Source organism: Hippocampus bargibanti, linkage group LG01 (genome assembly GCF_051943395.1).
Source record: "Hippocampus bargibanti isolate YZ-2025 linkage group LG01, ASM5194339v1, whole genome shotgun sequence".
Classification (NCBI taxonomy): domain Eukaryota; kingdom Metazoa; phylum Chordata; class Actinopteri; order Syngnathiformes; family Syngnathidae; genus Hippocampus; species Hippocampus bargibanti.
The window spans coordinates 7,682,576-7,700,809 of record NC_142734.1 but is presented as its reverse complement, the minus strand read 5'-3'; the positions used below and the strand labels follow the sequence as shown (position 1 = coordinate 7,700,809).

Genomic DNA, 18,234 nt, shown 5'->3' with positions numbered 1-18,234 from the left:
AACATACAGTGCCATAACACAGCTGCTAAACTAATACCAACTAGCACTGAAGGTCGAGAAAAGGAGTCAAAACATATCAGGAGAGCACTCACTAACTGTGGGTACCCTCAGTGATCATTCAACAAATGTCAGAAAGAAAGAATAGCGAACGAAACCAATAATTCTCCAGATTCTAAAAGGAGAGGAGTAGCAGTACCATACATTGCAGGAGTTTCTGAAAAATTACAAAGAGTCCTTTGGCAACATAAAATTCCTACTTATTTCAAACCGATAAACACGTTAAGGCAAAAATTAGTGCATCCAAAAGATAGGCTACCAAATGAAAAACAAAGTAATGTAGTTTATTCCATACAATGTAAGAATGAAAATTGTAAAGAGCAGTACATTGGGGAGACTCAACAAATTCTCAAAAAAAGACTTTATCAACATCGCAGGGATAATACTAGTGGGCCTCAATCGGCAGTACATTTGCACCTAAAAGCTAGCAACCACTCATTTGACGACAATGAGGTTAAAATCTTAGCGGTTGTTTCACTGTTCTCATTATTTTTTATATCTACTGTATCTTGTGCCGACCTGACCCGCCTCTTAAAATTCAAAAAGATTTGCTCACCGTTGCTCTATATACTATGCCATACAAACTCTAGTAATGTGTTAATTTTCAGAAATACATTAATGAGAATCAGAATCATGTGTGGCGGCCGATAGCTCGCCATTAGCTCGCCATGCTAGCAGCCGGTCTCGGCTGTAAACAATGAGATCCTGTGTGCGAGTGGTTTCCCCGTTCACAGTGGCGAAAAAAAGTAAAGGCGATGAGCAGAAGTGAAAATGACCATCTCCTCCCCGTAGGTTTCGGGAATAATCACGAATATGCAACGTCACTGTGAACTTGTGGCCGCGCGTACGCGTGCGCACGTACACACACACGAGCGCGCGCGCGCTCAGCAAACATGACAAATACACTGCAGCCATGCCTACTGCAACTGGAGCTAATGAAAACAGTTTACGTAGGTGAGGCTGAATTTGTAGAGCTACACTGGACCCGACTACGGCAGGCACAGGTGACATTCTTTACATTTAAAAAGCGGACAAATTAATCATCATCACTTGTACAACATAGCTCGCTTCCGGTGTGTGACAATAAAGGAGCAATATGTGGAGACAGGAAGTTGAGGTTACTGCCGGCAAGCATTTCGCAAGCATTTATGGTTGATGAACAAAGTAGATACAGTATTAGCAAAATCCCTTTGCATCTGATTGTCTGGCCATGCATGCATTTTTCATCCGCCACATGAATCTCCGTGGGGATGTATGTATTTCTTAGAATTATTTTTTTCCTCAATTGATTTAATTTAAACTGGTGTCAGTGTTGTTTATTTTTGCAATGTGCATGCCGGGGCCGATCATTCGGCAAATGGCAGAGGCCCAATACAGAGTAAACATGCACGTTTCTTCGATTTATTGCCTCAGTGATATCAGTGATAATCCCCCAAACTCCGTGATCAGTCCCAAAAGTCCGATTTTTTAGCATCTACTTGAAATCGTTTTTTGACTTTACAGTGAGACCTCAACTTACAAACTTTTTGTCTTACAAACGTCAAATTTATGAAAATTAAACCTTATAATAAGCACTATTTTCATAATACACACCCACCACGGCTGGCGGAGTGATCTTCGGCGGAAGCACACGACCGAACAGCACCAGAGGTTAAGTTACCAACAGTCCTTATGGAAGGTGACTCTTCTTCCATAAGCCATCGACCATCAAAAAGGTAAATAAAACTTTATTTTACAGCACAGTTTATTTCTTCAATTACAGTCGTCATGTAATGCGTCTCTCTTTCCAAACAGCAATTCCCTTTGACCTCCAACGCCAAGTGACTTTATGATACAATGCAGTCTATTTCTTTCATTACAATACAATTTATTATACATAGAATAAGGTATGTTGTGTGTAGTTTTAAGGCTTATTTAGTTGAAAAGTATATTTTATGGAAACCCGGGAATGGATTATTCCCATTTTAATGGTTTCCTATGGGAATTTTTTTTTTTAGATACACACTTTTCACCTTACACACTCTGTCTGGGAACCAATTAAGTTCGTAAGTTGAGGTCTCACTGTACTTCCACCATCGATGAAAAGGTTTCTTCAGCCGTCATCTGTACTTCTTTGAAGGTGTCGTACGTTTGGCTTCTTATACAAGAAACTTCATCAGCAAACTAAAGTCTTACTGGTAGTTTAGGCCCTACTGTCCAGACATGGCGGTGCCGGACTCTGCTATCATAGCAGAGTCCGAAGAAACATTTTCATCGATGGACCACTCCTGTACGAGAGAGTTTACACAGACTTTACTTCCACCGTAACAATTGTCAACTGGAATCCCTCCCACCGCCACCCAAAAAAAAAAAAAAAACATTTTAAATTTGCCCATGTCAAAGCAGATAAAAGGGAATTAAGCATCTGGTCTGGGCTGAGTGGCCAGTGTTACATTAGACATCCATCCAGAAAAGTGAAGGTCAGAGAAGAGATATAGTGTTGCTTTAATCCTTTTTGGTCAACCCTGCCGCAGTGAGCGACAGTCAGGCTTGATCAGAAGACAACCGCTTTAAAAAAGTTGATAAAATTTGACAATCCCACATTCTAAATTGAGAGCTGCAACATAGCAATGAAGATTAGCAACTGTATTAACATGAGCATGCTTGTCATTTGCAACGTTAGCGTCATCATGCTAAGTGCTCCCGGTAGTGTTCGGCGAGTGCTGTGACGGGTCCGTTCAGTACGCGGTCTTTCCATATGTAACAGATGTTACTTAGGCAACAGTTGGTCTTGGAAGGGAGGGGTTTTGCACCATCTGTCCAGGGTCAAGCTTTGAAAAGGGATGTTAAAGATGGCTACATGTTCACGAATATGCTAAGTATGGGTTTGAAAGGAGGTAATATAGACTACATTGTCAAACCGACTCAATGTATGCTTTCATTTAGGATTGGTTTTGTTAAATATTTGTTGAGTTAGGGAGCTCCAATTGTTTGTCACATGTAAATGTGAAGCTGAAAAACATCTTTTGTAGTCACACCAAATACCACCACAATATAACATTTATTTATATGTCAAACATTATTCAGCACATAGTCAAACTTAAAAATAAATACAAATCATGGAAAATGGTCATATGCAATCCAATTGTGATCGAAAGCCTACAAGGACCTTGTCCATCGCTTCCCGCATATGTTCCATCTTCTTGTGGCAAACTTTTCTCTACAGTTGGGGGGTAAAAAGCAGTCAGTGAAACACTGCGCGGCCTTAAGATGAGTCAGACATCAATTCTCACAATCGCTCACCACAAAGATCTTGAGTCTCTCACTCTCCAAGTGGAACATCTCAGCCAATGTCAGCTCAGGAAAGTGTCTCTTCAGGTGGAGGAATGCACACTTAGGTGAGCGTTTTATGTGCTCAAACCTGGGATTCAAATAAACATTTGAGATCTGAAAAGACCTTTTAGAAAAGCATTACACAGGTAATTCAAAAGCATTAAAAAATGTAAATTGTAAAACAATGAGCAGCCCCAACTTTATGACCATTTACGTCTTCATGGGCATGATAACCTGTATAAAATATCAGCTGGTGTGTTTTTTTGTAAATTCAATTAAAAGACTATGTGGGGCCGAAGTGGTATTTTTTTTTCCATTACGGATATTTAGCATGCCCTACTGTCAATCATAGGGAATTCCTACAAATTAAATAAAACAACTGCAAACTTATCAAATACCTTCAACAGTGACCATACAGATTCCTTAACTCTTGTATCAGCTATGATAGGTTTCACTGAAACGTGAAATGTTTTAGTCCGGTGCTTGCTAAAATTTGAAGATATAATCCATGCGGATATTAATGTGCATTGCAAAACTGATCCGAAAGTGACAAGTGTATGTACATCTCGAGCCAATCAGAATTCGCTGTAGGACATACCAGGGGTCATCGTCAGGCTCCCAGCCCTCCAGCTCAATCAGACAGAAGAAGCAGCAAACCACATCTGGCTCATTGTCGCCGGGGCAGTGAACAAAGCCAGCCTTGGCCATCTGCTCACAAAAAAAAACTACAGTCGTAATAGTAAAACATTAACGGAGGTGTTGTTTATTATGTAACTCTGGCAAACCTCCACTAGATGACGCTGTTTGATAAGAGTATGATAAAAGGGCAGGTATTTTGCTTGTTTGCTTTTCCACTTTTGTTCCTACTCATGAGTCAGAGATGAAATTGCAAAGTAGGCTTATGCCATAACGAATTCAAGTAACAGTTCAATTATATTATATTTTTTGAAATAAAAATTTCAATTATGAAATCTGAATGCCATGTCGAGTGTCAGAATGCGAATCCAGCCCATCAATCAGGAGATGTGGACAGGCACATGACCTTCCGCACTCGACTCCTCTTGGAGTGAAACCAAATCTGGTACCTGCGCTGTAGCAAATCACATGCGGTTTTCACCATGTATAAAGTACTTTTACTGCAATTAATTTGATCATGTACATATATTAAACTGCAGTGTCACTCAGATATACAATCCTTCTGTAACAACGAAAGACACAATTTGCATTGGATTCATAAACTCCCGAGAAGCATTTTCAAGTTAAATTTCTGTCAACCTTGGCTAATAGCCGCTCTTATAAATTATTATAATTCCCGTATGAAGGTTGGAGCACGGCGTACATTTGAAAATATAAAAAAAAAACGCTAACAAGCGGAAATACAGTTTGCAGCGCATGCACACGTTATGCTTTTATCAAACCGACCGTACGCAGCAATAAAAAAATACATACTCTATACAGTTGATTACTTTTGCTGGTTTGAGCCAAAATGATCTTTGTAATATGGATCCATATTTTTTTTCCTCCGTAAAAACGTTCTAGTACACCGTACAATATTTGAAATGATAAAACGTGTGAAATACAGTCAAAACGTATAAGTTGACAGGTATGATATTCCTTTTCAAGTGACAACATCATGAGAACAATAAGCTATCTTACCTTTTCAGGTGTACAGTTGCAATCTTCACGAAAGGGCCAGTCAGCAAAAGTTTGCTCCCGTAAATTACTGCTGTACATGACATCGTAAGAGTTAAGACGACCCATTAGAACTTCTATGCTGGACATCTGTCCAAAAGAAGAGTTGATTTCATCCAAACTCAGGTGCCCACGTCCAACTGAGACACATACAAACTCCCCTAGGTGACATTTGGCCACTTCACATGACTTTTCAATTAACACTGATGATTGAGTGGGCGTGGTTAAGATGAGCTTCAGCCAACTCAATTCATCACAAGGGTCGCAGATGACTTTTTTTTCTGGTATTTTTGGGTAGATGTATGCATTTCATTTTGTATATATTTGTCCCGAAAGTGTTCAGATGATGAGAAGTAAAAATATAATACAGTCTACATACAATGGATGAGAAGATGTTTCTCAGTGACAACTGTACATTTTTAAAGGACAACCGACGTCACTTTTTTGTTTCCTAACTGACATCAGAAAAACGTTTTATAACATCTAAAATACCCAAAATACGCAGTATATTTTTAGTCAAATGCAACACAACAATAAAAATGACGTAAAGTGTCTAAATTTGAATTTGAAACCGGAAGTGGCCAGTGTCAGAAGGTCCCGCCCCCATGTTCGCGGTGTCACGGCAAGACGTCTTGCCTTGCTCGAGAATCAAAACAATGGCTTCAGATTCAGAGAACATGCTTTCTTGTTACTCATCCAGTTATGAATATGATTCAAATAGTTCTGAAGAGAAAGCATACCTATTTTTAATTTTAAACAGATTCTTATCTTACAGACAGTGTATTGTCAGTGTTCAAATACCTGACATGTTTCGGCGACATGTTTTGGCGTCTACGCCTAGACAGGATGAACCTAATGCAACTAGAAAGCATACATGTTTGCAATCGATGAAAGAATTTATTTCGTGTCATTTTGAGGGGGGAAATGCACCGAAGAGGTAGAAGAGGGCGACAAAGCACCGTGGAAAGCTCCGTGGAAACGGGCTGATTAATTCCTTACAATTTTTGTCAGTGAATATCAAATAGATGCTCGGTGCCACACACAAGGATTCACCATCGCGTTATTTATGTGTTTTCCTTCAAATTTCGCCATCAACACAGATCAACACGAAGTTTTCAGACCAAACAAAGTATTGCAAAATGCATTGAGGTGATGCAAGGTATGTCCTTTCTCGCTGAGGGGCGTTCCTTCAGTGACGTAGGGTGAAGACTCGTCACCAACTCAAAAACAAGACTTCCGAAATATTCAGCGCGAGTCTTAAAACGTAAAATATAGCTATATGCGGTGGAATCTTTGTATAATACGCTCAGTAAAGTCATTTGAAGCCATTCTACAAATTATGGACACAACTTGTCCGGAGACATCGCTTGTCCTTTAAGGGCCATTTTCCCGCCTGCTTGTAGTGATTCGGCTCTCCAACAGAGAGCGCAACTAACAAGAGAAACACAAATTTTCTTCTTTTTATGGACAGAAGTCATGCCGTTTCTGAAAAAAAAAAAAAAAAAAACAATAGTAAATTGTGAGCTCAAATGCAGTATTTTTCATGACCCAATACCGTATGTTCCACTGTATAAGGCAGTGTAAGGCGCACTCCAATGAATGGTGTATTTTCAAACTTTTTCTATATGCAAGGCACCTTCAATGAACGAAAAAAAAACGTCGAAATATAATACAGTAAAGTCTCGTTAAAACAATATCGTTTATATCGATAGTACTGCTTATTACGATACTATTTCTATGAACGCAAAGGGAAAATTTACATGCCGCAGGATCGGATATGTCGATAGTCCGGATATATCAATATTTTTTCCGACTCCCGAGAATATCAATATAACGAGACTTTACTGTATATGAATACATAAACGTTTTCCAAATATAAGGCACACCACATTCCAGTATAAGGCGCTACAGTAGATGCCTGGGTTACGCACTACTTCTAACAGTAATTGTTGTGGCGCAATGTTACTTCACATAAAAGACGCACCTCTTTTGGGTGCACCTTATACACTGGAAATACAGTAATTTAAACGAAAGGTGAACTTAATATACTGTATTTGGAAACGAGCTTCTGCCAGAGAAAATCCTTACAGCGATACTGTTGACAACCTCATTTTGTATGATGAGACTGAGGCTTCTTTTTAGTATTCAGTCATTGTTCTGTTTTATAAGAAATGTCAAGTAGAGTTAGAATTTGTGTTTTGCACTTCACAGCCAGTCATCTACCTTCCATATTCCTCCTCTTGACCTCAGTGACATTTGATGTTTACTCTCCTCCCGGACAGTGGCCCCAACTACTGCAGACTACCTCAGCCTGCTCCCTTCTTCTTCATCTACCGCTTGCCATAGCCTCTCCTGCTGTAGATTTTTTCGCACAGTGCTGCAAAAAAAGTGAGGGAGGGCAGGTGATAGCGCCAACATTTGTGGTCTTTGTCTGCCCACCGCCACCTCTACGTCCTGTACATTATCACCGTAGGGGTGAGCGTTTACTCCCCTTGTGTCGGCCTTCAAACATTTCCAAAAGAATGATAACAAGTGTGTGTTGACTAGTTTCATGCAAGAAACAGTTCCCCGGACAAGTTAGGTGCATCTCAGTGTGACTCTACGGTGTTGGAGATTTGACTGGCTCATAAAGTGCAGCAGAGGGGCAATCAATGTGGGCTGCAGGTAGGAAAGGAATATTTTCCACGCTCACGTAAACGTCCGCTTGATCTACAATTGATGCAGCCTTTGGTCATGCATTGCAATTAGTTTTTTTTTTTTGTTTTTTTTTTGCTTGAATGTAGTGCGGGCAATGTATATTAACTTAATACAATCAATGCAGACACATAAGTGCTAATATTTTCGGCTCAAGTCGACATACAGTTCTCTGCACGATTTGCCAAGCTATGCAAGCTCTTCATTTTGCATTGTGATGTCAGGACACAAATTTGTGTTCCCAGTGTAATGTAATGTTCAGAAAAAGGGAAGAAAAATGCTGGAGCGTGTAGGCACGAATATCACCAGCAAACAATTATGATTATACAATACAATACAATACAATACAATACAATACAATACATCCTGATGTATATAGCGCTTTCACAACAGCTGCAGCAGGAACAAAGAGCTTACCAAAACAGTTAACATACAGTCAAATAATAAACACAGGCAAAGCTAACCACTTTTGTCATATCAGAATCAGAATCAGAATCATCTTTATTGCCAAGTATGTAGAACACACAAGGAATTTGTTTCCGGTCGAACACGCTGCACTAGTATTATCATCAATCATATGTTTTGTTATTTCAAGCAGTTTGAGATGAAAGAAGATAGATTACGAGATATTCAGATAATTAAAGCAAAAAGAACATGCTCAAAAGTATACCACAAAAAAATAAATGTCACTCCATTCCATGAAAAGTAAATCAAGCCTATGAAATCTACAACCTTTTTTTCACTTCTCCGCAAACTCCAGAGGTAGAAGATGCAGCATTTTCAAAAATCAGACTCATTGTCGATTTATCAACACAGGCCTAGAGCACCCTCCTGCAGTTTAATGTGAAAGTCGGAATTCTGAGTTAAAGGTCAGAATTCTGAATTAAAAGTCAGAATTCTGAATTGAAAGTCGGAATTATGAGTTAAAAGGCGGAATTATGAGTAAACAGTTGAAATTCTGAGTTAAAAGTCGGAATTCTGACGTAGATGTCGGAATTCTGAGTTAAAAGTCGTAATTCTGAGTTAATAGTCAGAATTCTGAGTTAGAGGTCAGAATTCTGAGTTAAAAGTCGGAATTCTGAGTTAAAAGCCAGAATTCTGAGTTAAAAGTCGGAATTCTGAGTTAAAAGCCAGAATTCTGAGTTAAAAGTCGGAATTCTGAGTTAAGTCGGAATTATGAGTTAAAAGTCGGAATTCTGAGTTAAAAGTCAGAATTCTGAGTTAGAGGTTGGAATTCTGAGTTAAAAGTCGGAATTCTGAGTTAAAAGTGTGTGCGTTACTTCCGGGTTGAGTGAACGCTGGTGCGTCTGGCTTCCACTGCTCATCCGCAGAAAAACATTTTTGTTCTTATCCTGTGACTGTAAAGTGTCCTTGAGAGTTTTGAAAGACACTTCTAAATTGAATGTATTATTATTATTATTATTATTATTATTATTATTATTATTATTATTATTATTAATATTATTATTATTATTATTATTATTATTATAGGCGCTTTGCGCTGACGCTCCTATTCTGAATTATTCTGAATGGTGAAAATCTAATAATCCGTCACCACGATAGAAGCATGTGCAGACAGTGAGTACATGTGTGGGAGATATTTACAGGCTGAATTACATTACGTAAGATCTATGACACCAGTGTGCTACATCACCATGATTTTTACATTATGATTTATTCGTATGGGTGTAACAATTGTTGCCCTGAGTTGAATATCTGAACTTGAAAATAATTTAGGGCAAACCTGTGATCCAAATTGAATTGCTGAAGAAAGATGCCCTGTTCTCCAGTGTGGTCGTAAAAATGGCATGAAGGTGTTAGGGTGTGACAGTCAACTTCAACATTCTTCTTCTCAGAGCAGACTCACACCCACTAAAGTACACATCGCACACATCCATTTTTCTTAAACAATGCATTCCATCCTGTGTCGTTTTGTGGCCACACTTTGGTGAAGAAATAATCATAATATTACGAACTAAAAACAACAACAAAAACAGCACATACAAGTTAAAATGAAACACAGACTGTGATATTTTCCAAAGGTTTTCTTGACATTAACCAAAATCATTTATAAGAGAAAAATATGTTTGTTTTTTTTTACTTATAAATGTATCTAAAACCAGATGGTTTTATTTTGTCTCACCACTTGCTAACCTAAAATTGAGCAAATTCAGCACACCAGTATATTCCATTTATATCAATATAGTTATACCTCAGCTTACGAACGCTTTAGCTCATGAACTTTTCGCCCTACGAACATTAAATTCACGAGCATATAATCTTGGCAGACAAACTGGTTTTTCGGCGGACGAACCAAACCACAGAGCGCCACGGTGGCTGGTGGACTAGTTTTTGTCACCCCTTTCTTTGAGTGCAGATATGGTTTGTTATCGAGTGTAGTACTTTTGCTATTATGAGACCGAAAAAAACGCCACCACAGGCTAGTGTTCAGCCGAAGAGGACACAAAAGAAAATTACGGTCAAGCAGAAGAAGATCATTAAAAAACATGAACAAGGTGTGCGTTTGTGTGAATTAGCGTCCCAGTACCAATACGCTAAGTCGACTATTGCTACGTATGGCTAAGGGTGTTTCTGTGTTGTCTACACAATGGTCTCAGGTAATAGAAGAGTTTGAAAAACTTCTGTTGATTAGGATTAACGAAAAGCAGCCAGCAGGGGACAGTGTGAGTGAGGGTATTATTGCAGAGAAAGTGCAGCAACTTCACTCGGATAACATCAAGAGGTAACTACGTCAACGACCATCACAAAAGTAAATAAAACGACATTATTATACAGTACAGTTTATTTATTTAATTACAATACAAAAGCACATTTATTATACATAAAATAAGGTATATTTTGTGTAGTGTTAAGGCTTATTTCGTCGAAAATTGTGTTTTATGGGGACCTAGGAACGGATTATTCTAATTTTTCATGGTTTCTTATGGGAAATAAATGTTCGGCAGACAAACTTTTCGCCTTACACACACTTTTTGGGAACCAATTACGCTCGTGAGCTGAGGTATCATTGTATCTGTATTGTACTGTCAATGGTGCATTTCACCATTCCAAGTTTTTGTTAAGAACGTTTTAGTGGCACCAAAAATAAAAATGAACCCGAAATGGCAGACAACGTGATGATCTCATAATTTTTTTCCCATGGCTCTTTTGGTCACAGCCGTCATTACCCCTGGGAACAAACTGCACCTGTGGAGATTTCCTATGCATATAATCAATGGTCTAAATGCAGCGTAGTAATTATCTGTCATGGACGCAAGATGACACACACACACACACACGCACACACATGTACAGGCACATGATAAAGGGAAGTGCAAATCGACTGCTGTTTGCCTGGCCTCCTCTCACCTTTGACCTCCGTATGCAGGCTCTAAATTCAGCACCAGGGCGCCAGAAGACACCAAAAGCCATGATACACACACTGCATCAACATCAAACCAAACATGAAGAGTAATAAAGTCAAACACACCTCCAGCTATCTTGTCAGCCTGCTCTATGACTGGAGCATGAGATACCTCTTGACAACGCATTGGACATGTACAAAGTTCAAGTTTCATCGTGTGAGTGTGGATGGTACTGGTGATCAATTGACTAATTTGATATTTACACTCTTCAGTTTTCTATATTCACACCTTGCTATGTATTCCACAGACTAAACATTTCAATCCTGTTCCAACTTCCTATCATTGTGGGCAACTACATTTCACCAGTTGTATTTTATCTATCAGGCAGCTAATATTATTGTTAAAAATTCAATCTTAAGCATTATTTCTTCCATTTGGGACACTTTCACAAAGGTCAAACAGGAACTGATGGGTTTGCCGTATGTATTTCAATTATTGTATTGAATTGTTGTCATCATTCCACCGTTAGAGGGCAGCAAATCGTAGTTCATAACTCAATCGCCATAAATCAAATGGAGTCCATCAACATTTTTGCGACTTTCTGTGTTTATGTTTGATAGGAAAAAAAGTTGAACACACGATCACATTTGAATGATCACTATATAGTTAAAAACAGTAGCATCACAGAAATTAGAAGTTAAAACTTGCTATTTCAATCAAAGGGTAATCTGTAACGAGGTCATTTGAGGGGGGGGGGGGTATTGTCCTTGAAGGCTGAGATAAATGTCGATTCATGGTCTGTTGAAAACCTACGGAGCCCCTAAGGGGACATCGAAGAAAAAAAAAAAAAACTTTGCGAGATCTCGCAAAACTTTGCGTTCCCTCGCAAAACTTTGCGTTCCCTCGCAAAAGTTTGCGTTCCCTCGCAAAAGTTTGCGTTCCCTCGCAAAACTTTGCGTTCCCTCGCAAAACTTTGCGTTCCCTCGCAATACTTTGCGTTCCCTCGCAAAACTTTGCGTTCCCTCGCAATACTTTGCATTCCCTCGCAATACTATGCATTCTCTCGCAAAGATTGCGAGATCTCGCAATCTTTTTTTTTTTTTAAATGTGCGTTCCTGTACTTCCGGGTCAGCTTGGCTCAGGTCGACGCTCGCGCGCGCTGCTTATTGAGAGAAGGCAACAACTCGGCGCATCATGGAGGAAGACTTGGAACACTTCTTGCAGTCAAGAAACGTCCCTCACGTGGACATTGCACGTATGAAAAGCGACAAGGTGGGCATACAGCTACAAAGTCTGATGTAATAAGCAAAACAAGAGAAACATGGACATTTTTTTTCGAAGTAGTATTGGTAGTAGGTCAATAAAGTGAAAGTGAAGCTAACATTTCTATCTACTCTACCTGTACTGTTAATTCTATTTTAATAATGAGGTTATTAACACAATTTAAAATCGATATTACAGTTAGTAATTGGGCTGCCGCTACCTAATATACTATTCTCGTGTAATACTGAATACAAATAATGATGACTGTAGTGTCCCATCACTCATGTGAATATGTTAAATGTATTAAAAGTTATTGATAATTAAATAAACATGTCAAGTATTTATTCTCACAATTTATCTTTGCAGGTTGACATGGCAGTAATTGCTATGATGACCGAAGAGCAAATGGGCAAATATATCACTTCTTATGGTGATCGAATAGCTGTCCTTTGCTTTTGTCATCAGAAAATGTCCAGTGGTGATAATGAACTGCTCCTCCAAAAATTAAGAGGCAAAATAAGATCAAGGAAAAAAGGTGTACTGGCTGAGACTTCGGGAGTACTCCAAAACCATGTTGATGGGATGGCAAGACATAACAATGTTTCTGCAGAAAAGACTCAAAGGAAGATTTATGGCAACGATTACCATCAAGTGAGGACAAGCAAAGGTGGAGGAACAAGGTATGCCATCCTGGAAAAAAACAGCAACTGTCGCTCAAATTTTGGAGCTGGGAAAAGGGCTATTTTTCCCAGATGGAAGCTAAACCAAAGGACCTGTTGAAGACTTTACTTTTGAGGTCTGTGATTTCAAAAGAAACCACATTGCTTTAGATGAAACAATTGGCAGACTCTATGAAAAAAACAAATTGAAACTGTTAAGATTTTACATTGGCACAAAAGAAAATACTCCAACATCTCATTTGGATGAATGCAGTGAAGCTCATTCATCTGTCACCAACATGGTGGGAGAAAGTGCGCAATTGATTGATTGACTCTCTTATGTCTACACACACATGCACACACATCAGTTTAGGAGCATTTCATTATTTGTACTTTGAGATGTAAAACATCTGTCATGGTCAACCTTGCGTAGGGCAGTCTACAGTTGTATTTTCCTTTTGTGTCTACAATTGATTTCATGGTTATTATTCATTCATTCAATTTTCCATATCACTTATTCTAATGGTTTCGGATATGGTGCCACTTTCAGTTTGACCTAAAGGTTTGAAGTTGATATGTCATGTAATGTTGCAAATATTTGCACTGTTCAAACAAAAGCAATTCTTTTTGTACTTGATATTGTATTCCATTTATATGTTTGTGATTGCTGTTCATACCAATTTGTCAATGTTAATAAAATTTGTTCCAAATAATTCATGTTTTTTTTAAACACAAGACACCACCTGCTGACGAAATTGAAGAGTGACAATTATGTTATCATTTACAGGCAAGTGATTGTGTACTGGGGTGCAGGAATACTATTCAGATCCACATTGGTTAAGTATTTGTGGTTAAAATCAGCAACCAAGACAGTATATTTATTGACACCCAGAATGATTTGACAAATGAACATTTCATATTGATCAAATATGCTTTCCTTATACAGTAACAAAAACAGCAGACAAAAAATTATTTAAATTGTGATTGCTATATATTATTCGTCCTCAAATGTATCCCAATAATCCATTTAAAGTGAAGTGATAAAAGAAATGATGAACAAAGGGTTGAAGAAATGGCAATGGTCGTCGGATTCAGCCTTCATTAAATGTTACTTCGAACCAGTTGAGGAGCCATAAAATGGTTTCACCCAAACACACACCAAAAAATATATGGTTATTGCTTTGAGTAATTCATGTTTAAATTTTAATGTAATATAATTCCAGTATGACTGGTATACGGAAACAAAAATGCTTTCACCAAAGGTTAATGTCTCTGACCCCTGAAAACATCATGCTTCTAATTTAGAATTGCAGTAAGGGCCTCTCTGAGGTGCAAGTACAAGTTCACAGCCTGATACGGCTCTTTTGGTGGCATCAGACCAGACTGGGCCATTAAGGAAGCACACAATACAAATACATCCGGATCACAAGGCATAGTTAAACGGAAGACACACTGGCTTTTGCATAGTTGAACTTGTTCATTGTCAACTGTGGAGAGGAAGTCCCTTGTGCCATAAAGTTCAGGTAAAGAATACATCACGTTGGGCCGACCACTGGGGACATTTATGTTCTTTGAGGGCCTGATGAGATGGCTGTTCCAAACACGGGCAGTATCATCCAACTCATCCTGTTGAGAATAATATCAGAATCAGAATCATCTTTTTTTGCCAAGTATGTAGTACACACAAGGAAATTGTCTCCTGTAGCTGCACTAGTCTCATCAAAAAATGGAGGCACTATACAGTTCTATTGGGGTTACTTTTTAGAGAGTTAATTGCTTGAGGGAAGAAGTTGTTTAAATGCCTGCTGGATTTGGTGTGATATACAGACAGATTTAGGAAGAGTTGCACAGTCATAGCAGCTCTTATGAGCAAGAAATTATAGAATTAGACTGCTTTTCTCTCCCTGCTCCCTCCTTTCTACCTTAAACTCGTCACTCATGTTTATTACTCTGCCCATCCCCACTTTTCCTTCATCTTTTCCTTGATCATTTCACCTTCACCCTATGTCCCCACACACACAGACCACTATCTTCTTTCCACTATCCGATTATTTACCTGCTTTTGTGTCCCATCAACACCCTCTCAAATACAAAAATACATATTTCATAAATGGAGCTACAGAATATATGAACTCACCTGAATAAGTCCCATGCAACAAAATTGCAGGATGCTTTTGTCCAGAAATCCACCATCAAAGAAGCCATTGTCTCTGAGGTCTTTGAAGAGTGATAACCAGAATTCCATGCATTGGCTGCGAAGAAACCCCCACCAATATTCAATTCTTTGATTGGCGGTGCTGGCTCCATCCAAGTAACTGTCAAGGGTGCTGCCTGGCGGTATGGGCACCAGGAAACGCTGGAAGCCTTTAACATGACCATTTTCAGTCCCCAAATCAGCTCGAACGATTCGAGGACAACCTCCCAAACGGTGCACAACTTTAATGTAGTAACCTCCAATTAACTTCGGGTCACTACTTGTTGTGTAGGCATCGAGCCACATTATTTTCCTTGAAAAGCCATCAATAGCCCCATTGATGCAAATTCCAAACGGTTTCAGTTTGTCATATGAATCCATATGCCAAATAAAATTCGGCCCTTTCGAGAAGTAGTTTCGTCGTCTCAGACGTCTTGCTTGCCTTAAAGACACTCCTCTCGGATCCAACTCTTTCAGGACCAGACGAACATCCTCTTTCCTGACAAGAAGCCCATGTTCTCTGCACTTACTGTACATCCACCTGTAACCGTATAGTTGTCCGGAATTCTGCAACTGGTTGTGAATAAAGTCAACCAAGACGCCCAAGTCATCGAACGTTTTTCGGCGAAATAGTACACTTTTGTTCACCACTCGCTTCAAATGTCTTTCACTTATTAGTAAGCCGTGTTTAATCTCAAGAACGGATTTTATATCTTTGTATTTCAAGCCAATTTTAAAGTAAAACTGGATTAAAGGATCGAAAGGGTGAAAAGGCTCCATGTTTGTTGTTTTCGGTTACACTGACGATGAACCGGAAGTACATGTACGCGTATTTTTTAAAAAAAGATTGCGAGATCTCGCATTCTTTGCAAGATCTCGCAAAGAATGCGAGATCTCGCAAAGAATGCGAGATCTTGCAAAAGTATTGCGAGGGAACGCAAAGTATTGCGAGGGAACGCAAAGTTTTGCGAGGGAACGCAAAGTTTTGCGAGATCTCACAAAGTTTTTTTTTTTTTTCTTCGATGTCCCCTTAGGGGCTCCGTAAAAACCTCATCTCAACTTTACTCACAGAGCACACACACACACGCACACACACACACACACACACACACACACACACACACACACACACACACACACACACACACACACACACACACACACACACACACACACGCACCCACGCACACGCACGCACGCACGCACACACACACACACACACACACACACAGACACCTACACACAAAAGCAGTACATGTATATATAGTAGTAATTCAAATTGAAAGATAATACAACCAACCATTCAATCGATACTTTTTCTAGTTATTTTCATCTCTGCAGAAAAACTGCCATTGTGTATGGCAAACAATTTTCCAAATAAGTCTGGGAGAAGCATCACCCGCACAAAAAAAATCCTGTGACTGTAAAGTGTCCTTGAGAATTGTGAAAGGCGCTTAGAAATTAAATGTATTATTATTATTATTATTATTACAAGCACATTTCGTCGGAAAGAATGCATTCAAATTAAAACACTGCCGGAAAAGTGCAATTAAAGGAGGGAGTTAGCGGCGCTGGTGTAATAGGCTGCTTCCTCACTAGTGTCTCTAGACAAATTAAAACGTTTTGATTTGCGACCAACAGGCGGCACCTTCGGGCCCCGCCTGCAGCTGCACAGGTGTTGGTCCTTTTAATCAGTGGCAGTTAAAAGTACTCCCGGCACGACCATTCAGTGTTGGGTCACTGTTTGTCTCACCCTGTCAGGTTTGTTTCGGCTTGTTGTGTTTTACTCATGGTTTTGTTTGCTACTTTTGACCTTTTTGTTTTGATAACTTTTTTTTGAGATTTTGTTCGTGCTGTCTTTATTTAGTACAATTTGTCCAATACACCCTCATCCTCCCTCCTGCCTGCCTCCTTTGGGGTCCACCACCACCACCACTTTGCAAATCATGACAGCAAAAACTCCAACCACTTATATACTAAAATAAAACAAGTAGGGGAAAACACCTAATCTCAGTTCCACAAGTACAAAGGTTTTTTTCTTCATATTTTGGTTACATCAGAGCGTAATTCCAATGCTGATCACTTGATAGCAGCACATATTTAGTTTGAGATGGTTTGAAAGAAGAAGACAGAAAGTATTGTATTTCCACCTATTTTTTTGTGAACAGTGATTGATTTCTATCATCTGCTGCAATGCTGCTTTTTATGCCTCCAGAAAGTGAATTTTGTCATTTACATCTTTGGCACCTGTTATTGGTGATGGATTACATTTGTTAGTTTTGTGGAAAATGGGATTGCGGTTCGAAAAATGAACCTAACTGCAGGTAATTGTCATCTCAGTGATTTAGAAAGAGCAGAGCACAGCATATGAAAATAATTCAATTCAATTCACCTCATATCCTTTAAAAAGTCATTTGTCATCATCATGATACCTCAAGACAGCACAGGTCAGACAACGCCAATTTATTATTCATAGAAAATATTCCTTGTGTAGTTCCTTGACGTGTTTCGCTGGAGGTGACAGTAGACAGAGGTCAACACATCATAGCCGGAAGAACAGATTTTCAATTCTTTGCAAATAAGCAGGCCTAATGGGCCAATTCATTCACCACCTTCTCCTGTGTTCCCATGTTGCGTGTTCTACCTGTCCAATGATGCCATCTGTCCTCTCCCCTGAGGTCTGCAGCCCACCGCCGCTTTTCACTGCTCTTGTTAATCAGTGACACCCGATCTCCATGCTCCTATTTCACCATCTCATGATGTCCATTAAAGTGGCACTGGACCCCCGGCCTTGTTGGCGCGACAGCACATTAGCACTCGGACCATTGAACAAAGACAAGGAGCATGTCTGAATTATTGATAGCAACACAACTAATGAGGAAATCCAATCGCAAGTTTTTGTGCTGACATTCAAGCTCGCAAAGCGACCTCGACACATGACCGTATTCATCACTTCCAATGCTCTTGCTTCCGATCTTCAAATGGGATTTTTTTTCTT

General features: G+C 39.2%; 1 protein-coding gene across 1 annotated transcript; it reads right to left on the bottom strand.

Moving 5' to 3' along the window:
• Nucleotides 1-3,090: 3,090 nt before the first annotated feature.
• birc5b (baculoviral IAP repeat containing 5b) lies at nt 3,091-5,151 on the bottom strand. The gene is made up of 4 exons (XM_088993250.1): nt 5,026-5,151; nt 3,968-4,077; nt 3,340-3,457; nt 3,091-3,256 (listed from the first exon to the last, which is right to left on the bottom strand). The coding sequence occupies exons 1-4, from the start codon at nt 5,149-5,151 to the stop codon at nt 3,167-3,169; spliced, it is 444 nt and encodes a 147-aa protein (XP_088849376.1). The 3' UTR covers nt 3,091-3,166.
• Nucleotides 5,152-18,234: the final 13,083 nt, after the last annotated feature.

Bases quoted from the DNA above. Each gene is read 5' to 3' on its own strand.
- birc5b (XM_088993250.1), bottom strand. From the start codon at position 5,151: ATGTCCAGCATAGAAGTTCTAATGGGTCGTCTTAACTCTTACGATGTC. The intron at 4,078-5,025 runs GTAAGATAGCTT...TTTTGTGAGCAG, and splicing joins GCAACTGTACACCTGAAAAG to ATGGCCAAGGCTGGCTTTGT. The intron at 3,257-3,339 runs GTGAGCGATTGT...CCCCAACTGTAG, and splicing joins AGAGACTCAAGATCTTTGTG to AGAAAAGTTTGCCACAAGAA.